Source organism: Dermochelys coriacea, chromosome 5 (assembly GCF_009764565.3).
Source record: "Dermochelys coriacea isolate rDerCor1 chromosome 5, rDerCor1.pri.v4, whole genome shotgun sequence".
NCBI lineage: Eukaryota > Metazoa > Chordata > Testudines > Dermochelyidae > Dermochelys > Dermochelys coriacea.
Genome location: NC_050072.1, coordinates 45,655,378 through 45,677,883, shown reverse-complemented (window position 1 = coordinate 45,677,883; position 22,506 = coordinate 45,655,378). Strand labels below are relative to the sequence as shown.

Below are 22,506 nucleotides of genomic sequence, written 5' to 3'. Positions count from 1 at the left end.
TTTGCGAGTTGCCAGTTGTATAGCTGAATACATAATTATCTAATTTTGTTTGAATGTTAGCAGTCATAGCTCACGTCAGTTAAAATGGAGTTGCCTGAGCAGTTGTGCACTCTCAACTCTGGAAAAAATCAGTGAGTTGTGCTATATCTGTAATGGTATTAGACTTGGCTAGTAGCTGCTATCTATATATGCTCTGGAGGTAGTCAACACAGTTGTTTAGGTTTTGTGTTTTTATTCAAAAGTTAAATTAGATTGTTTAAGCAGTCATCCTATAATTTACTTTTTAATGCTTAGTGCTGTTTATAAAATATTACAGTAAGCCTTTATAAGTTGATATTTGGAATGTATGCTTTATATATAATATTTTGTCTCTACAGGAGATCTGTATCGCAAAGCATAATGAAAAGATCCAGCAGCGCCATCAGAGTGAAGAGAAATACAGAATGCATCATACTGTGCAACTAGTGAGTTTGTGCTCTTACTGAAATTAGCCTTTTATTCATTTTTATATCCCTCACCATGCATTAATTAGAGCAGTGTTTTCAGAGGGATTACTATTTTGAACAGGTTTCAGAGTAGCAGCCGTGTTAGTCTGTATTCGCAAAAAGAAAAGGAGTACTTGTGGCACCTTAGGAGACTAACACATTTATTAGAGCATAAGCTTTCGTGAGCTACAGCTCACTTCATCGGATGCATTTGGAGGAAAAAAAAATATTTTTTTTCCACCAAATGCATCCGATGAAGTGAGCTGTAGCTCACGAAAGCTTATGCTCTAATAAATTTGTTAGTCTCCTAAGGTGCCACAAGTACTCCTTTTCTTATTTTGAACAGTTGGCACATAAACTGGAAACTTTGGACAAAGATGAATAAGTAGAAGTTGATAAGATATCTTCTGTTTTTGAAAGTAAAACTTATGCTGTTTAACCCCCCGTACTGTGTGGGAGTCATTTGTTTTTTTTTCTTTTACTATAAGTCTTTTGACTTGTTTTTTATAGTGATATCTTTAAAGAAATATTTTGATATATAGTTAAAACACTGAAATGTGTTATGTGGTAAAAAGGGGGTTCATCTAAATTGTTGGATGTCAAGTAAGTTTATTTTAAAAATTATTAAAATATTTAGTTTAGAGAAATAAGAAATGGTAAGTCAGCTCTTACTACATTTTTTTTATTATTGCCAATTCTGGGGTGTGACTCCATTATTTTAGTCAGAGGAGCCCTTTTACATATCTTGGGGGATACCATGATTGTGTCCAACCAAAATAATCATAATTATTAACCATAGTTCTAAAGAAAGGAAAAGAAAACATTAAACAAAACAACACATGTGACAGAACATAAATGATAAACTGCTTACTTCCATTATGGTCTCTTCTGTATGTGTCTGTGTGGAGAGCTTTTAAAAGAAATTACACCATTGAGAGTAAACCACCTCTGGGAGCATTTTTCTCTTAAATTAAGACTAAACTATATTGTTTCCCAAAATTATTGTAAATTCACTCTTTGTATCTTATTAGATACTTAAACTGTTTATGTATGAGCAAAACAATTTTGTTTAAGGGCAGGTGGAACTTGTCCAGTTATTAATAAATACCAGTTAGTTTTATAGATGGTTTTATAGTTTTATAGACGGCAAACAATCTTAGTTAAATCCTAGGAAATCAAATTAGCTATTTAGAAGAAGCCATGTGAGCTGTCTTGAAACTGGTGAGTTACAAATATCAGCAATCTTAAATCCCACTATTCTTCTGTTTACCAATGTTTAGCCTCTGTCTCCTCTCTGAGAATACATGGTCTAACCATCTGATGATTAACAGGAAAAACTGTTAATATTTTAAGTTACAGCAGCATTTTTACATCCCAATAAAATCATTAAGAATTTTACATCTGATCCCTTGACAATGTTTTAGTTAATGTTCTCTCACCAAACCATGCTGAAATCTTGGTGAGGTTTTTATGGGGTTGTTTCTTCTTGAGTGTTCTCTTTCATAGCTGTCTGTGGTAGCTTGTAGACATGGACAGGATGAGCTATACTGAGTACTGTGTTTGAGCAGGGTAGCAGAGGGTATGTTTATATCCTTCTTCCTATTTTCAAAAAATTACAGGAAAACATACCTCTTTCAGATTTATTTAGATTCAAAGTTGGTTGCTGTCACTTCTTCACTGTTAGATTACTTCCATGGGTTGTCCTTAGAGGCCTCTTCATCTTATGAATATGTAGTTTGTTAATGTATTGGAGTTCAGCAGGAAATGAAATTGTTTTCAGAGTCTTGCTGTTTTTATAGAAAAATTTTTTTTGTTTGGTTTTTTTTGTTCTCAAAGTCTTTGGTTTAAACAGTTATTAAAGAAGTTATTGATTCTATGTCACCATTTTTAGAAAAAAGAAAAGGAGTACTTGTGGCACCTTAGAGACTAACAAATTTATCTGAGCATAAGCTTTCGTGAGCTACAACTCACTTCATCGGATGCATTTCCACCAAATAAATGTGTTAGTCTGTAAGGTGCCACAAGTACTCCTTTTCTTTTTGCGAATACAGACTAACACGGCTGCTACTCTAAAACCTGTCATTTTTAGAAAGACGATTCTTCTTGTCGTCTTGAGTTGGGTGTGAGAATTCCTTGAGTACTGCCATTAATGAATTATTTTTTACCCATGAATATAAATAGCCTATGCTTTAATAGCTTCTTACATTAGTAATTAGTTAGCAATGTCCATCTTGGTACATAAAGCATTTTACCATTTACGCAGCAATGATATTAGGAGTTTAGCATTTGGTTAACATATTTGCAAGTATGCATCTCACAAACATTTAAGAAATAAAAAAAAGATTTAAAATATTTCCAACTACAAATGTTTTTCCTGGTGTTTTAAAGAGTAGCAGAGGGTTTTTCATAGTATAAACTCTTGGGGTAATAAACATGGGTTTATGGTTAAGGAGGTGTTACCTTCCCGGCATTTGCTTGTCTTTGGGAGACAAACAGAAATCTCATGGAATTTCTTTGATTAGCCTGAACATTTTGTGACATGTATTGTTATTTTCATGTATTGTGGCTACAATCTACTTGTAGCTATGTCTTCTTATTCAGTAAAGATGCAGACAAGTTTGTAATGACCTATCATCAAAAAATTTATAATTTAATATTATTTTCCATCAATAGTGAGGTCTCTCTGGTACAGTATCTTAAGTAAATGGCAAGAAACAATTGCAAAGAAACAAGAAATGTCATTTTTCTTCCAGTTAGACAAGACTGGCAAATTGTGGTGGTCTATGAATATGAGGTAGTATCACTGCCATTAACTGCTGAAAGGTTGTTTGGCAAAAAGCAGTGAAATAATATAACTTGGAAAAGTGTAGGAAGGATTTATTTGCATATTTAAACGGCCAGTGAATCTTGTCTTGTAGGCTGTAGTTACTTTAGGGTTTGCAGCTGTATTTAGGTTGGGCACCAAATACAGTTAGTCAAAGGCTGTTTATAATACTATCCATCCGGGATACTTGTCATTCAGAAACCCATCTAGAATTGGCAGTATGTGGTGCTCTCTGAACAGTAGCTTTCCACCATGTTAATTACAGCCATGCCAAACAACTGAACCTGATGTGGGTTGGTGAATCCACTTGCTTACAAACTTTGGCAAAATTATATTTGTCACATTGGCATGTCCACAGTTACCATCCCCCATAGCAATGTGTAACTGGACATTGAGAATCCTGGGTAACTATCTTGTACTGCGTCAGCAACAGATGTTAGGGATGAAATTAGTCACTTTCCAAAAAGTCACCTTTTACCTAGTATTAAATAAAACAATATGTAGTCCCAGAATTTTTCAGCTGTATACTTCATGGCATTGTCCTCTTCCCTTCCTCCCCCCCCCCCCAATCACAGAGGCTGTATTAGCTGTTTAAATTGCCATATTTCTCTCACAGTTCCTGTTAGATGTGGTGATTTTTCAAAATTCCTTATGGGTCTTGGACACTTGTTTATATTTAAATATTTATATTTAGTTACAATATTTGGGACAGAGATGAACCACATCCAGATAGTCTCTTCGCTGTCAAACATTGATTAAAGTGGTAAAAGTGGATACGCTTTATATCATACATGTATGATAAACTTGTCCTGAGATTATGTAACATAATTTGCATCATGAAAGGGCTGCATGTGAAATATCCCATATGAATTTATATATTATTTCAAGAAATTGCAAAAATATCAAATTCACTCTGACAGTGAAAATTGATACTTTAGTTCAGCTTTTACTGTAAAGAAAAGGACTCTGGTATGTCAAGGAAATTAATTTACTATTTTATTAATCATATTCTGACATACTGAAATCAGTTTTTCTTGTGTCTCTTGAACACTACAATAAGCTTTAAAGAGCTTAACAATGTTGCCATCTCACATGATTTTTATCACAAGTTTCCCACTACTTGCTGTTTTTTTTCCATAAATCCCTAGCTTCTAGAGTCAGTGATTATGTGAGAATCTCTGCATTCACATCACAATCCATCTGGTCCACAAACACTTTATGAGGTTGATGGCAGGAAACCATTCTTGATAATACAGGGTTCTATCATTTCGGCTATCAGCAGCTCCCAGGGTATTCACAAAGTGCCTAACTGTCATAGCTGCCTACCTCAGAAAAATGTGTACCCACGTAATACCATACTTGGAGAACTAGGTAAATTTGGGGGACATCACAAAAAGTGGAGGAAAATGGTCAACATATCCTTCAATTATCTCTCATCTGGGCCTATAAATAAACAAAGAAAAGTCTGTATTGATCTTCTCTCAGAGAATAGAATTCACCGGAACTGTATTAGACTCCAGCACAGCTAGCTCCAGAAACGTTCCAAATAATGCTCCAGTTATATAATCCCTCTCCCTACCCCTCCAATCCCCAAGCCTACCGATTGATCTCTGTCAGAATTTGCATCAAGTGGCTAGGCTTCATGGCATCATGCATCTTTGTCTCCCAACATATGAGATTTTCATCTGAGAAATGTGCAGGGGTGATTGGGATCAGTATACTGACCAAGCAAACATCACCTGCATGTGTTAGTATACATCCCAACCAAGGTCCTCTAGTCACTGAATTGGTGGATGGACCTCACAGATACTTGTAAGGGAGTCTCCTTTGCCTCAGTTCCTCCATAAAAGATTCTTGTAACAGATGGCTCTGCGCTGGACTGGGGAGCCCACATAGGCAGGTTAACAGTTGAGTGAGCTTGGTCCGCTTGGGACAAGTCCCTCCACATAAACATACAAGAGTTAAGTGCCAGCTACAAACCTGTGAGGTTTTTCTTCAAGAAATAAAAGGCCTTACTATTCAAGTAACGATGGACAACACAACCACTATGTTTTTTATAAATATAAACAAGGAGCAAGATCCTTCCTCCTTATGCAGAGAGGCGATAAGATTGTGGAATTTCTCTATCCTCCATGGCATTACCTTGACCACTATGCGTTTCCCTGGGATCCACAGTGTGCTGGCAGACACTGTAAGCAGATGATTTGTAAATGGTCACAAGAGTTCCATAAAACATGAAGACATTCACACCATCCCCTCAGAAGGGGTTTCACTTGTATGCTCCTGTTCACAACAAAAGACAACAAAGTATCATCATTTCTGTTCAAAGGAAGGATAAAAAAGCCCAGGAGCCAAATAAAATGCATTTTTAGTCACGGATCGTAGGCCTATTCTGCGCATCCCCCGCTTCCTCTCCTGCCAAGAAAAATAAAGCAGATCAAGCAAGAAGCCACTAGATTACTTACGATAACCCCAGCACACCCCAGGCAGACCTTCAGAGCCTCTTGATGTGACCACCCATAACCTTACCTCTAATTTTGGATCTGTTCTCTCAGAATCTTTCATGGCTTCATCTGGCGGCATGGATGCTGAATGGTTAACTTCCTCAGAGAGGGGTGTGTATTCTCCTCTGACATGCAGAACTAATACACAGTAGAAAGGAGTCTACCAGGTCTACATTCCCAGTAAAATCAAAGAGATTTTCCAAATCAGCGCTACAACATCTGTCACCATCAAAATCTCAGATTCTTATTATTCATGACTACTTATTGCACCTTAACAAATTGGGGCTTTGATTAAGCTCTCTGCAAATACGCTTAGCAGCCATCTCATCCCCCTGTACTTGGATCCTCAGTGTTCTCTCACCCGTGGTGAAGAGATTTATGAAAGGTTTAACAAAAGTTTTTCTCCAGTAAAAAGACCCTGTTATGGTGTAAAGGAGCGGACTCACCCCTGCAGCGCTTCCTGCTGGTTATTGGGGAATTAGCTCTTTCCAGCGCGGCGTACCTTCTGCAGGCTGGTGATCTACTACAGCTCTGGCCCCATGGCCCTCACAGACCCTGGTGCTCCTTTCTCTGGGTTCTGCCCCCTGGCAGCACCCCCACACTCTACCTCTGGATTTCCCCTTCCTGGGGAGCCCCCAACCCACTATCCCCACCTTGCCTCAGTCTGGGCTACTGCCAGTCATCACCAAGCCCCCACTCCCTGGGGCAGACTGCAGTGTAAAGGCCACTCATTGTAGGCAAGGGAGTTCGGACCTGTTGCCTTCCTCTGCCTCCCAGTACCTCTGTGGGCCTTGGGCCAGGCCCTACAGCCTGGGGAGTTGCCAGCCTGGAGTGCCCCACTCAGCCTGTTCCTTCCCCAGCACTGCATCACCCTCAGTATCCTGACAGGCAGGCAGCCAGGCCCTGCTCTCTCCCAGCCTGGAGAGAGACTCCTTGGGCCTCTGCCTCACAGCCTTTTTATAAAAAGAAAAGGAGTACTTGTGGCACCTTAGAGACTAACAAATTTATTAGAGCATAAGCTTTCGTGAGCTACAGCTCACTTCATCGGATGCATTTGGTGGAAAAAACAGGAGAGATTTATATACACACACACAGAGAACATGAAACAATGGGTTTATCATACACACTGTAAGGAGAGTGATCACTTAAGATAAGCCATCACCAACAGCAGGGGGGGGAAGGAGGAAAACCTTTCATGGTGACAAGCAGGTAGGCTAATTCCAGCAGTTAACAAGAATATCAGAGGAACAGTGGGGGGTGGGGTGGGAGGGAGAAATACCATGGGGAAATAGTTTTACTTTGTGTAATGACTCATCCATTCCCAGTCTCTATTCAAGCCTAAGTTAATTGTATCCCGTTTGCAAATTAATTCCAATTCAGCAGTCTCTCGTTGGAGTCTGTTTTTGAAGCTTTTTTGTTGAAGGATAGCCACTCTTAGGTCTGTGATCGAGTGACCAGAGAGATTGAAGTGTTCTCCAACTGGTTTTTGAATGTTATAATTCTTGACGTCTGATTTGTGTCCATTCATTCTTTTACGTAGAGACTGTCCAGTTTGGCCAATGTACATGGCAGAGGGGCATTGCTGGCACATGATGGCATATATCACATTGGTAGATGTGCAGGTGAACGAGCCTCTGATAGTGTGGCTGATGTGATTAGGCCCTATGATGGTATCCCCTGAATAGATATGTGGACAGAGTTGGCAACGGGCTTTGTTGCAAGGATAGGTTCCTGGGTTAGTGGTTCTGTTGTGTGGTGTGTGGTTGCTGGTGAGTATTTGCTTCAGATTGGGGGGCTGTCTGTAAGCAAGGACTGGTCTGTCTCCCAAGATCTGAGAGAGCGATGGCTCGTCCTTCAGGATAGGTTGTAGATCCTTGATGATGCGTTGGAGAGGTTTTAGTTGGGGGCTGAAGGTGATGGCTAGTGGCGTTCTGTTGTTTTCTTTGTTGGGCCTGTCCTGTAGTAGGTGACTTCTGGGTACTCTTCTGGCTCTGTCAATCTGTTTCTTCACTTCAGCAGGTGGGTATTGTAGTTGTAGGAATGCATGATAGAGATCTTGTAGGTGTTTGTCTCTGTCTGAGGGGTTGGAGCAAATGCGGTTATATCGTAGCGCTTGGCTGTAGACAATGGATCGAGTGGTATGATCTGGATGAAAGCTAGAGGCATGTAGGTAGGAATAGCGGTCAGTAGGTTTCCGATATAGGGTGGTGTTTATGTGACCATCGCTTATTAGCACCGTAGTGTCCAGGAAGTGGATCTCTTGTGTGGACTGGTCCAGGCTGAGGTTGATGGTGGGATGGAAATTGTTGAAATCATGATGGAATTCCTCAAGAGCTTCTTTTCCATGGGTCCAGATGATGAAGATGTCATCAATGTAGCGCAAGTAGAGTAGGGGCATTAGGGGACGAGAGCTGAGGAAGCGTTGTTCTAAGTCAGCCATAAAAATGTTGGCATACTGTGGGGCCATGCGGGTACCCATCGCAGTGCCGCTGATTTGAAGGTATACATTGTCACCAAATGTGAAATAGTTATGGGTCAGGACAAAGTCACAAAGTTCTGCCACCAGGTTAGCCGTGACAGTATCGGGGATACTGTTCCTGACGGCTTGTAGTCCATCTTTGTGTGGAATGTTGGTGTAGAGGGCTTCTACATCCATAGTGGCTAGGATGGTGTTTTTAGGAAGATCACCAATGGACTGTAGTTTCCTCAGGAAATCGGTGGTGTCTCGAAGATAGCTGGGAGTGCTGGTAACGAAGGGCCTGAGGAGGGAGTCTACATAGCCAGACAATCCTGCTGTCAGGGTGCCAATGCCTGAGATGATGGGGCGTCCAGGATTTCCAGGTTTATGGATCTTGGGTAGCACAAAGCCCGTTGCCAACTCTGTCCACATATCTATTCAGGGGATACCATCATAGGGCCTAATCACATCAGCCACACTATCAGAGGCTCGTTCACCTGTGCATCTACCAATGTGATATATGCCATCATGTGCCAGCAATGCCCCTCTGCCATGTACATTGGCCAAACTGGACAGTCTCTATGTAAAAGAATGAATGGACACAAATCAGACGTCAAGAATTATAACATTCAAAAACCAGTTGGAGAACACTTCAATCTCTCTGGTCACTCGATCACAGACCTAAGAGTGGCTATACTTCAACAAAAAAGCTTCAAAAACAGACTCCAACGAGAGACTGCTGAATTGGAATTAATTTGCAAACTGGATACAATTAACTTAGGCTTGAATAGAGACTGGGAATGGATGAGTCATTACACAAAGTAAAACTATTTCCCCATGGTATTTCTCCCTCCCACCCCACCCCCCACTGTTCCTCTGATATTCTTGTTAACTTCTGGAATTAGCCTACCTGCTTGTCACCATGAAAGGTTTTCCTCCTTCCCCCCCTGCTGTTGGTGATGGCTTATCTTAAGTGATCACTCTCCTTACAGTGTGTATGATAAACCCATTGTTTCATGTTCTCTGTGTGTGTGTGTGTGTGTGTATATAAATCTCTCCTCTGTTTTTTCCACCAAATGCATCCGATGAAGTGAGCTGTAGCTCACGAAGTGAGCTGTAGCTCATGCTCTAATAAATTTGTTAGTCTCTAAGGTGCCACAAGTACTCCTTTTCTTTTTGCGAATACAGACTAACACGGCTGCTACTCTGAAGCCTTTTTATACAGGCCATTCAGCCATCCCCAGCCACAGCCCTCTCCAAGGCTGCTTTTTAACCCCTTCTATTTTAGGAGCAGGGTAGTCACCCTGCTACACACGGTTTGGGATTTAAATCTTGTTCTGTTAGGGCTTGTGTGCTCTTTTGCTTCAAACCCCGGCTCACATGCTCTTTTCCATCTTGCATTTAGGCAACTTTCCTGGTGACAAGAACATCGGATAGGGGAGTTGCATTGATGGCAGGCCTGCCATACACACTTTTCCACAAGAACAAAGTTTCCATAAAATCATGCCCCAAGTTTCTATCTAAAGTGGCTTCAGAGTTTTATTTAAACCAGGTAATTGACTTTTTTTCCAAAGCCACATTCTGATAAAGGGTAACAGAGGTTACGTTAATTAGAAAGTATTCTAAGCACATCTATTTTGACAGAACTAAAGACTTCAGAAAATCTCCTAGATTGGTTGTAGTTTATGGAGAAAGTCACACAAAGAATCTCCAGTTGGATCTCCACATGTATGAGACTTTATCAGCTGGTTAATAAACCCCCACCTGATAAAATACTTGCTCATTCAATAAAAGCTCAATTCACTCTGGTGTTCTCTCTCAGGAACCTATTGATATGAGACACCTGTGAAGCAGCAATGTGGTCTTTTGTCCACAGATTCACTCAGCACTATGCCATATCACAGGCTTGCAGAGATGATGCCAACTTTGGTAGAACTGTGCTTCATTTTCTGTTTAACAGATTACTGCTTGGGAGTCACCAACAGTTGAACATACATACATACATATAATATATCAGACAATCACTCGAAGAATCTGTTACATGTATAGTAACTGTGCTTACTTTTGAGATGTATAGTCCATACATATATTCCATAACCAGCCGTCCATCCCCACTAGTGTGGAGTCTTTCATCGCTGATTCTGCTGGTGGCGAGAGAATTGAGTGTGGTTGGGATGACCCTGTCCTTTATGCCCTTGGTTTGGAAGCACAATGACATGCAGGGCGCATGTACCACCCCAGTCTCTGGCTCAAGCACATTGGGTCTGCACCCATCAGCAGTGGACTATATATGTATATATGAACAATACGTCTTGAAGAACCACAGGTTCTGTGCAGGTAAGTATGTGTGTGTTTTTCCTCCTCGGCTTTTCTATGATGCTCATGACTCTAGTATGAATGCTTCACAAACATTAATGAATGTATCTTCACAACACTCCTGTGAGATGAGGAGGTGATATTATCTCCATTTTCTAATGGGGAAATGGAGGCACAGAGGGATTAAAATGAAAAGTGTTCTCTGAGTTTGGGTGCTCAATTTGAGGTGCTTAGCACCTGATTCTTAGTGTACTTAGCATTATATAGCACTTCAAGCACAGTTCCTAATGACTGCAGTTGCAATTATATGTGCTTAGCAAGTCTGCATATCACACCTCAGCATATCAAGTTTGACACCCAGAAAATAAGGAACACACAATCTGGGTATGTCTGCACAGCAATTAGATACCCATCGCGGGCCTGTGCCAGCTGACTCGGGTTTGCAGGGCTCAGACTACAGGGCTGTTTCATTGCAGCGCAGATTTCCGGGCTCAGGCTGCAGCCCAAACTGTAGGACCCTGTGAGGTGGAAGAGTCCCAAAACTTGGGCTGCAGCCTGAGCCTGGAAGTCTACACTACAATGAAACAGCACCAGGAGGCCAAGTCAGCAGGCACAGGCCAGCCGTGGGTTTTTCTTCACAGTGTAGACATATCTTAGTGACCACCTGTGAAAAATCTGGTTTATGTGACTTGTCTAGCATCACACAGGAACTCTGTGACAGAGGCAGGGATAGAATCCAGGTCAGCATTCAGCTGCCTTAACCATGAGACTGTTTTTCCTCTTCCTGCAATTCCCTGCCTCAGCTTCCCTCTTCCTCTACAAGTGAGGCAAGGGATCCTATCAATAGTCTCCTTCACTATATTACCCTGCGTATGTCCATCCTTGTGCAATGAACAAGGCAGGGACCTGTGGAAAAAACAGTATGTAATTTGTATCATATTGCCTAAGTAAAAGGGGGCTGACTCTTAATTCTGGCATATCTTAACTTTTGACTGTTTAACTTTTCAGCTTTAATGCTCTGTTAATGTAGTTTTTGCATGTAATTTCCTCTGTGTTTAAAAAAGCAAACCAAAAAAAAATCAAATGCTATTATGTGGCTTATATTGATGTCCACGTGGGTCGTCTGCAGAGTTGGAACCTCTAGATCCATCGTGCAGATCTCTGCCATTTGAGCTTATGGAATAACTAAGAGCAGTAGTAGGTTGTCATCTCCTAGGTGGACACACAGGAGAGGGATGAGAGACACTCTGCCAGGGGGTTTCCCTGATGTTGCTGACAGCAGAGGAATGATGAAACTCTCATGAATCTTGGGTTCTATTCCAGGCTTTGGAAAGAGTATTTTCTTGTGGGCACAGACACTTCTTTCTCTTTCACCTCACTCCTCCTCATCCCACCCCAAACTTGATGCTTTCTGTCCTGGTCCCTCCAACCTGTCCCAGTCCTGTCTCTTTCCTGCCTGGGGCTCCTTGTCCTAGTCCCCTACACCTTGCTGTCCCAGTCTGTCTTCACTCCTCAGGGTTTTCATCCCATTTTCAATCTCCCTGCCCAGCCAGTCGCAGTTCTCCCCTGCACCCTAGCTCGTTGGCTGATTTCAGTGTCCTCTCCATCCCTGGACAATTGGCTCCCAACCCCCATCCTCATTTCCCCCATTGGCTCCCAGACTCCTTCCTCCCACCAAATCCCAGTGACAGTTTCTATTCCTCTCGCTTCCTCCCTCTCTCTTCCATTCCAAATTGATCCTTTGCATTTCTTCCTATCCCCCACCTCCAGTCTGGCTCTTATACCCTGTGCATTCAAGTCAGGTGGATTCCTCCTCCGTACTGTGTGGGTACCAGACGAGGGGCATTATTGAGAATACAGAAGAGAGAAGCCCCTGGTTGTCATTTGTGCTGCCCAGCCCCAATCCATCTGAGAATAGCAGCAGTTGCAAGGAAGGTCCAGCTCTGCCCCTGTAGTTCTGGTGGATTATGCTCTGTGCAGATGGTGGACAGTCTGGCCAGGACTAAGAGCTGAGAGGCTCGAGCATGCTTGGGGAGGATGGAATATTCAGGGAGTTTAGCGACTAAAATCTAAACCTCTAGAATTTTTTTTGTACAGTTTATTTTCATAGACTTATAACTTGGCCAAATTTAGGTGGCAAAAGGCATATCCCTCACACAAAGGCCAATCCCTGCCAAATGTTAGGTACCTGCTTCAAAGCCTGGCACTAACACTTTTCATCGACAAAGTTGCTAGAATCTGTTACCATGGGCAAAATAACATTTTTCCCTTGCCTAGTTCTCAGAACTGATTAAACTGTTCTGACTAAAACTCCAAAAAATTCAGCATGAGGTAGATACTTAGTATGGAAAACTTCAGCAGAAATGGTAAAACTTTGGCAAAGTTATAAATAACTGAAAACAAGGTCTTATAATGGGAAGTGTTGACCAACCTTCAAAAAGGCAGTGCCACCATTTCCACCTGTAATATTTTTATGAATTAATTGGTATTTCTGTTTGTGCTTGCATTGTCTTTTGGCAGTCACGTATTGAGGGATAGCATATTGGGGTTGGGATTGAGGGACTTGAACTGCTTCCCCTCATACAAAATTTTGCAATATGCATCTTCACATTAGCCAGTGCAAATACTTTTATCTGGGGGAGGGGGAAACCAAACCTTCAGTCCTCTGTGGAGAAAGAAGTGGTTCAGGATTATTTAGAAAAGCTGGACGAGCAGAAGTCCATGGGGCTAGATGCACTGCATCCAAGGGTGCTAAAGGAGTTGGCGGATGTCATTGCAGAGCCATTGGCCGTTATCTTTGAAAACTCATGGCAATTGGGTGAGGTCCCGGATGACTGGAAAAAGGCTAATGTAGTGCCCATCTTTTAAAAAGGGAAGGAGGAGGATCCGGGGAACTACAGGCCAGTCAGCCTCACCTCAGTCCCTGGAAAAAATCATGGGTGATCAGGAACAGTCAGCATGGATTCACCAAGGGCAAGTCATGCCTGACTAACCTAATTGCCTTCTATGATGAGATAACTGGCTCTGTGGATGAGGGGAAAGCAGTGGACATGTTATTCCTTGACTTTAGCAAAGCTTTTGACATGATCTTCCACAGTATTCTTGCCAGCAAGTTAAAGAAGTATGGGCTGGATGAATGGACTATAAGGTGGATAGAAAGCTGGCTAGATTGTCAGACTCAGTGGGTAGTGATCAATGGCTCCATGTCTAGTTGGCAGCCAGTATCAAGAGGAGTTCCCCAAGGGTCGGTCCTAGGGCTGGTTTTGTTCAATATCTTCATTAATGATCTGGAGGATGGCGTGGATTGCACCCTCAGCAAGTTTGCAGATGACACTAAACTGGGAGGAGAGGTAGATGCGCTGGAGGGTAGGGATAGGCTACAGAGGGACCTAGACAAATTAGAGGATTGGGCCAAGGAAATCTGATGAGGTTCAACAAGGACAAATGCAGAGTCCTGCACTTAGGAAGGAAGAATCCCATGCACTGCTACAGTCTAGGGACCGAGTGGCTAGGTAGCAGTTCTGCAGAAAAGGGGTTACAGTTGAGGAGAAGCTGGATATGAATCAACAGTGTGCCCTTGTTGCCAAGAAGGCTAATGGCATTTTGGGCTGTATAAGTAGAGGCATTGCAAGCAGATTGAGGGACGTGATCATTCCCCTCTATTTGGCATTGGTGAGGCCTCATCTGGAGTACTGTGTCCAGTTTGGGCCCCGAACCACAAGAAGGATGTGGAAAAATTGGACAGAGTCCAGCAGAAAGCAACAAAAATGATTGGGGGCTGGAACACGGGACTTACAAGGAGAGGCTGAGGGAACTGGGCTTATTTAGTCTGCAAAAGAGAAGAGTGAGGGGGGATTTGATAGCAGCCTTCAACTACCTGAAGCAGGGTTCCAAAGAGGATGGAGCTAGGCTGTTCTCCATGGTGGCAGATGACAGAACAAGAAGCAATGGTCTCGAGTTGCAGTGGTGGAGGTTTAGGTTGGATATTAGGAAAAACTTTTTCACTAGGAGGGTGATGAAGCACTGGCATAGGTTACTGAGGGAGATGATGGAATCTCCTTCCTTAGAGGCTTTTAAGGTCAGGCTTGACAAAGCCCTGGCTAGGATGATTTAGTTGAGGATTAGGTCCTGCTTTGAGCAGGGAGGTGGACTAGATGACCTCCTGAGGTCCCTTACAACCCTGATATTCTATGATTCTATGAAACCTACTTTATCCCTAATTTGACTGCAAATGGGTTTTAAAAGAATTCTTTTAACCAGAAAAAGTGAACCATTACATTGATTCACTTTTCACAAGTGTATAGATTGGCATTTTAATGTTTAGACTGGGCATGTTTCAATGTAACTAATAGTCTTCTGTTTGCTCATCATTTTTCTTAACCACCTAAATTCAGTTCTAATCATATGAAAGCAGGGAACCAATAGTACCAATCTGAGCCAAGAATGACATTGGCAATGCTGTGCAATCTTTCCCATACTTCTGTTAATGTATTTCAGCCAGCATTTGCACTCCTGCTTTTTTAGTGGTGGACATCTAGAGCCAAAGAATGTGTTTTGATGAATTTTGTGGGTAAATTAAGATTATTTATTTTTAGATCAGTTTTGTAGCGGCATAAATTGAGAATAAATTTGAGACCTGATGTCAAATGGCTCTCAAATGTAGCCTTTAAATCCATTTAATCTTCCAACTGCACTAATTCCTTACAGGCAACCTGTTTCCTAGTCAGAACGTGAATGCCAAAGCACACTTGTTTTTTAAACAATTACTTTTTCAGTTTAGTTTTATTTACTTAATAACATAGGATCTTCCACACTGGATCAAACAGTGGCCCATTGAGTCCTATATGTTATCTCCAACAGTAACTAGTCTTGGCTGCTTCAGAGAGACAAAATCTGCAGTAGGCAGTTATGGGATAACTAGTCCCCAGCGGATGATACTTCTGGCTCCCGAAAGTTAAAGGTTGGTTTATGCCCTGAAGTTTGAGAGTTTATATACTTTTCAAAATTCTTGTTTATTTTACTTTTGTAACTTAGGATATTCTTGTTATTTATATACATATCTAATCTTGATAAGAGTAGAATCCTGATAAGCTCTTGGCCTCAACAATACCTTGAATTTGAATTCTTATGATGAACGTTGTTCTGTACATAGTAACTGATGTGTTTTTGATGTCCTTTCTTAGAAGCAAGATCAGCTGCAAGATGAAGAGGAAAAAAAGAGCTCCTGGGTTAGTCAGGAGCGACAGAAAACACTGGACAGACTTCGCACGTTTAAACAGGTAACAGAAGTAATGACCACTCTTCTTCATCGTGTAGCATTTATTTTTGAAAATATGCTGCAGTTATATTCTGGTAATATCCTGAGAGAGATCTGTTCTTCTTTAAATACTTAAAGCATTCATTTTGGGAATAGGTGTTAAAATTCCCATAATCTAAGATTTAAGCGGAAATAAGGTACAGCATTAGATAAAGTTCTTTGGATGTATTGCAGCATAGTTCTGTGCTTAATCTCCATCTTCTCAGTTTCTCTTCCATTAATGTTTACAGGAAAAAATCAGGAACTGAAGCAGGGTCTTTCCTTTCCTTATATAGATATGATCCAGGTGTTGTTTTACACATGTATTGGATCATGTGGCCTGTTTGCATTACCATAGTACCTAAAAGTCCCCCTCTCAAAGAGCTTACAACCTAATACCAGACAAGAGAGAACAGATGGTAGTACAAGAAAATGACACAATATTAACTCCTTTTAATGGTTCCTGGCCTATGCATCTAAGACTGAACAAGTAATAAAATTGGAGGATTTCTATTAGCAAGAAATCTTGTTTAGTAGTGATATAAAAAATGAGTCTTTCCACCTGAATTGCTTGCAAGGCTGCTAGAAACTTACAGCTTCTATACACTAGTAAATTCACACGCTGAAGCAATGGGATATTAATCAAGTCATTAATGGTTACATTATGTATAGCATATCCATATGGATAGGATCTATGTAGCTTTGTAAAAATGTTGTTTTAAATCATTTGTGGTAATTTTTAGAAAAATACACACTGGGCCCAGTTTTCAAAAGCAGCCTTTAATTTCGCCTTCGGCAGTTTGTATGCATGGTTGCAATTTGTAAGGACACAAATTGGGGGGGGGGGGGGAGGAAGGGGCAAATAGAATAGAAAAATAAAGAACAAAAATATTAAAGTGAGTTTCCTTGTCACAAAGGCAAAATCACCTGATCACATGTTCTTTAATTTCTAGTATAGTATATTGCATACACTTATCTAATTTTAAATAACTGTTTCCTTTTAGCGGTATCCTGGGCAAGTAATCCTTAAATCAACCAGACTGCGACTGGCACATGCAAGAAGTAGTAGTACACCCAGCTCAGTGCCCTATGTAGATCAACCTCAATCTCTACCAGTAACCACACAGATCCAAAAGAAAACTGAGGACGTGGAATTGGGAAAAGTAATCCAGCCTTTACAAACCCAGGAGCCCAGAAGCTTAGACCAACTTGAAGATAGTTTGTCACCACCCAGTGGCATTCCCTCTGAACTGTCTCATCATACTGCTCTTCCACTTCTTGCCAGTACTGAGCTTCAACCAGATCCTGTTACTGTAGTTCCACTTCCTCCTCCTTTGCCGCCACCGCCGCCACCGCCTCTGCCTATCAAGGAAGATTCTACTGAATCCTTAGAGAAAAGTGACAGCCCTGTTAAACAGGAGAGTGAGGATAAGGGAGTCCCACAGTCTACCACTGTCCCATCAGCACATCTTTTTGATAGCAGTCAGTTAGTCAGTGCCAAGAAGAAACTTAAGAAGACAGATCTAGAGGGTTTACAAAGGAGGAGAGGTAATATTTTTGTTTATATTTATTTAAACATAATTAACTGTTAAGGAATGTACTTGTAGTCATTTTGTTTCCCCCTTTTTTGATTGCTGTGTAGAAAAGGGTATGTTGGATTTTATGTATAATTATCAATGCAACACTTGTTTTCATGCCCTTGACTGAAAAGTTTAGTGAAATCAAGTGGTGGGAATTTGAACTGTAGTGTATGCTGTTGTTTCAGTTATATCTGACTCCACATAAACTGCAAATTGTACTTGAGGATGCAGTCAGTTTTTCAGTTGACAGACATTACATAACAGTCATGTTTAGATCAGACCTGGGTGCAAAAACTTCCGCAGTATACAAAAATGAAGTTAATTGCAGTACGTACCTTATCAGTCTCACTCTGCCACCTTTTGTGTATCCTTTTTCTTCCCACCAAACGAGTTGGTGTGGGCAGCCTTGAATAAACCCCCACAGATTGCTAGTTAGAAATTAAATAAGCATTGAGACATAGGTGATGAATTTTAAAATTTTAGATTTTAGAAATTTTAAATTTCATTATTTCCTCTGGGAAGCATGGGAAAACAGTCTTTCCTTGCCAACTTGGGATGGAATCCTTGCTCCAAGAAATCAATAGGAATCTTCCCATTGACTTAAATAGAGCCAGGATTTCACACTTTGTACTTTTCATATAGCAAACTTTGTTTTCTAAAATACCTACCCTTCTGGCTCTGTGCCAGTACTGTGATTTAATTAACCTTAACTAAAAGTGTGCTGAGAAGTAGTCAGACATAAGTGAAGCTCCTTTTGTGCCTCATGCACAGAGCTATGGTAGTGACTCCATGGAGCCTTTATTTGCACCCCTTATTGTTAATCACCTAACTCCTTCAAAAAGGTGGTGCTTTTAACTTCTCTTACCACAAAAGAATTCTCTATTATTGTAAGCGCACAAAAGCCCTGATCCTGCAAGGATGTCTGTGTGTGGAGACCCATGCACCTGTGCAGCTTTCTATTGAAGTCAGCTATGCCCCAGAGCTCTGCGTACATGAAACACCATGTATGATTGGGGTCTAATATACCCATGCGTTTCTAGGTGGGATGATCCTTACTCTCTAGAATTCTGTTTTACATCAATTTTAGGGATTGCAAAATCTGTGTGAAATGAAGCGTATAATTACATTTGTTTAGTATTAATATGGAATCTCACTAATGCCTCAGCAGTTAATTCTGTGAGTTTCTGTAACTTTGTCTGTTTTTAACTCCTTTTTTGGCTTTTTCCAAAAATTTGTTTTGGACTGAAATTCCTAGTGGTCGGTCTGAAACTAGAAAGGAAACTTTTGGGACAAATGAAGTATATTAGTCAAGCTTAAAGCTTAAAACATTTTTCAGTGTTTGGAAAATGTCCTCAAAATTTTGATGCATTCAAACTGCTTGGCACATAAATGTACAACAAATGTGTGTATATATAGGGTCAGTTCTTTTAAATTAGGTTTAAACATATTTCAGCTACTTTTGGTCAAACTTCGGGAGCATTATTGGGTCTTCTAAGACACTGAGGGCCAGATTTAGGGGCAGGTGATTATCTGGGGTGCCAGGCTCGGGGTGCTGCTTTTATTAGTGACAAAAGGAAAAATAGAATGATTGAAGTAAAATGTTTCAAGTATTCCAGATGTGGATTTGTTTTTCACTAACCTCCTAGAATGTTCTGGACCTTTATAGAATCTTGTGGAACCTTGCAGACTTTCTGAGAACTACTCTTTGAACCGCCTAGAACAGGGGTGAGCAAACTTTTTGGCCCTCGGTCCACATTGGGGTTGCAAAACTGTATGGAGGGCCGGACAGCCTGGCCTCCACCCCCTCCCACTTCCCACCCTCCCCAGAATCCCCAATCCATCCAACCCCCACCCCAACCACCCCCAGGACTCCACCCTCTATCCAACGCCCCTGCTCCTTGTCCCCTGACTGCTTCAACCCCTATCCACACCCACTGACAGCCCCCTGGAACTCCCACGCCTATCCAACCCCCCCATCTCCTGACTTCCCCTGGGACCCCCTGCCCCTTATCCAACCTCCCCACCCCCTTAACATGCTGCTCAGAGCAGCAGGAGCTCACAGCCCAGCTGGAGCCAGCCATGCCGTCCATGCTGCCTGACAGGAGAGGCGGGCCAGAGCACTGGCAGTGCGGTGCGCTGAGGCTGCGGGGGACAGGGGACAGCAGGGGAGGGGCTGCGGCTAGCCTCCCCGGCTGGGAGCTCAGCAGCTAGCAGCACAGTCCCGTGGGCCGGATGTGGCCTGTGGGCTGTAGTTTACCCATCTCTGGCCTAGAATGTTGTCAGCCGTGCCTGTGGGTATATAAGGGGCGAGGTGTCGCCAGTCGGTCAGTGAGATATAAGAACAAAGTGAACTGAAGTGAGAGTCCAGCTGTGATATTGTGAACCTAGTTTTATTGTGTAAGTGTACTTGTGTTTTAAGACATGAATAGCGTAAGACATGAATAGCAACTAATAAAGGACATATTTAATGAGATACCAGAGATATCTATAGAACCCTATCTATGCAACAATATAAAAGAAATACTGTTACTTCTTTTGCCAGGCTTAACATGTAAAGTTGATGACTTTCTAAGATTGCGGAACATGGACACTACTCAAAGTAGTAGCCTCCATAGATGCTCCACTGTAGGTGTGTCTGTGTCCCTGAACTGCTGATCAGAGAACTTTGGTAACTGTGTCGGTCCAGCACATGCATGCGCTGCTCCTCACCTGTGACAAGGCTAGCCAGCATGTGCGGGTGATCCCTCCTCAGTTTCTTGTCAGCCACTCCAACTAGAGATGGAGCTATAGCTGTCTGTTCATGGGTGGTTAACTTTTTTAGAATTGGTAATTTTAGCTTCTTTTGAAGCCTTTTTCTTTTTTAGTTGTTGCCTTCAAAAAAAAAAAAAGCGCGTTGTCTTCTGCTAACCCCTGTGGGGTGGGACCCTGCTAGACAAGGGTATGCCTGGCTCCCTAGGCTGCAGAAAGTGACTGTCTCAGTGACTGACGGATACTCGCAGTGCATTCACTGCTTGGGAGAGAAACACATTCCACAGAAGTGTGGCTTGTGTCAACAACTGAAGCCCAGATCCAGGAAAGACGGAGAACTGAGGCTCAAACTCGTATGCATGAAATCAGCCCTTCAACTGCCAGGAGCCCTCACCACAAAGCTCACTTGGAAGGGAGGTCAACCCAGGGAGACACCCATGAGCCACTCAAGTAAGGCCTTTAAGGAGAGGTTTGAGAATCCCCAAAGTGAGCCCCAATTGAGCTGAAAATGATTTCTGTCTCAGTCTGTATTTTCAGTACTGACTGCACCGAAGCCGTCTAAGTCTAGTACCCAGGGCATGCATGGCACCGAATTGACAGGGCAAGTCGGATTGCCTAAAGACCCAATGGGCACAGGCAAAGAAGCACCAGTACCACGGGGGCATGGGAAACAGAAGATCCGCCTTGGGGAAGGCTCTGTTGATGCTGACATCAACATCGGTACCACAATAATATACCAAGCACCAGTGGACCCTGCTATCAGGTCCATGTGTCCAGCTCTGTTGGTACAAACCTCTCGGCACCGACAGCCACTGCTGGTACTGATGCCTTCCGCACCGACATATTCTGGTGCACGACAGATCTTTCGGTGTCTGACAAACCTGACTCTCCTCTGCTCAGTATTGGGGCCCCAGTACCGAGTTCACCTAGAGCTCTAGACTCGCCAGTGACTTCCTGCCACATACGGCCCTTTCTGTCATCTGAGTCAAAAAGTGAGCAAGAGGACCTGGCTTCCCGCCTCTCTTCTCACTTGTCATACAGAGCCCAGTTCTACTATGGACATCGGGCACACTGCCCCTCTGGCCCACAGCTTTCCTGGTTTGGGCAACTGTGGTACCAACCTCTGGGTCCCTTCCCATCACAATAGCCATACTGGGACCCTTGGGGGCCTAATGCCTTTGGGCCTGCCATTACCTCTAGCGTGGCCTTCCAGCAGCCAAGGAAGTACCTTCCTTCAGCTGCGGCGTCAAGGGCCTGTGAACCCTCCGAGCATCTAAGGAAGAAACTGGAGGCCAAAGTTGAGGAGGAGGTTACTCCTCAAGCCCACTTCTTGTCATTGTCACCAGACAAGACAGCGATGTCTCCCTGCCATCAATGGTGGATGACTTTAAACTGTACCAAGACTTGGCACAGAGGGTGGCAGAGGCACTACAAGTACCACTACAAGAGGTGACTGGATGAATCACACCACAAGCTGGTGGACATTGTACATTCCTCCACCTCTTCCAGAGTGGCCATCCTATTAATGATGCTCTACTGGCCCCCCCCACCCCATCCCCCCAGGAAATATGGCAGACCCCCGCATCCACTCCACCAACTTGCGAGCGGGTGGACAAGAAATATTATGTGCCATCAAAAGACACAGAATTTCTGTTCTCACACCTACCTCCCAATTCGATCATTGTGGATGCAGTTAATTCTAAGGGCTGCCAACACCCACTTTAAGTCCACTCCTTATGACTGGGACTGGAAGCACCTAGACCTTTTTGGCAGGAAGGCTTACTCCTTGGCCAGCCTCCAGTTCAGAGTGGCAAACTATCAAGCCTTGTCTAAATATGACTATCAAAAGTATTACTATTACTATTGTAGTAATAGTATGTACAATAGTAGTATTGTAGTATTACTATTACTACAAAAGTACTATATAACTATGCAAAGCTTAATTCTTTTATTGAACAGCTCCCTAATTCTCATAAGCAGCAATATAAGGCCTTAATCAATGAGGGCCAACTGGTGGCTAAAACATCTCTCCGGTCTGCACTCAATGCAGCTGACAGGGCAGCTCATTCTACCTCAATCGCTATTTTGATGAGATGGGCCTCATGGCTTCACCTATCCCTCTTCCCAAAGGTGGTCCAAATGACTGTGGAGGACCTCCCTTTTGAAAGGATGAAATTATTTGTCAATGAGACTGATGCCTCCCTTCAGAAATTAAAAAATTCAAGATCCACTCTTCGATCCCTCATGATCTGTACACCTGGGTACAAAAAAAAGTACAGCCCTCAGCCAGCATTC

General features: G+C 42.4%; 1 protein-coding gene across 2 annotated transcripts in view; it reads left to right on the top strand.

Annotated features, from left to right (window-relative positions):
• Positions 1-22,506, top strand: part of JMY (junction mediating and regulatory protein, p53 cofactor) — a 143,039-nt gene that overhangs the window by 102,677 nt on the left and 17,856 nt on the right. For both annotated transcript variants that reach the window (XM_038401940.2, XM_043514636.1), the window contains exons 7-9: positions 378-464; positions 15,771-15,866; positions 16,888-17,431. In XM_038401940.2, coding sequence (XP_038257868.1) covers positions 378-464; positions 15,771-15,866; positions 16,888-17,431 — 727 coding nt within the window. The remainder of the gene's footprint in view (positions 1-377; positions 465-15,770; positions 15,867-16,887; positions 17,432-22,506) is intronic.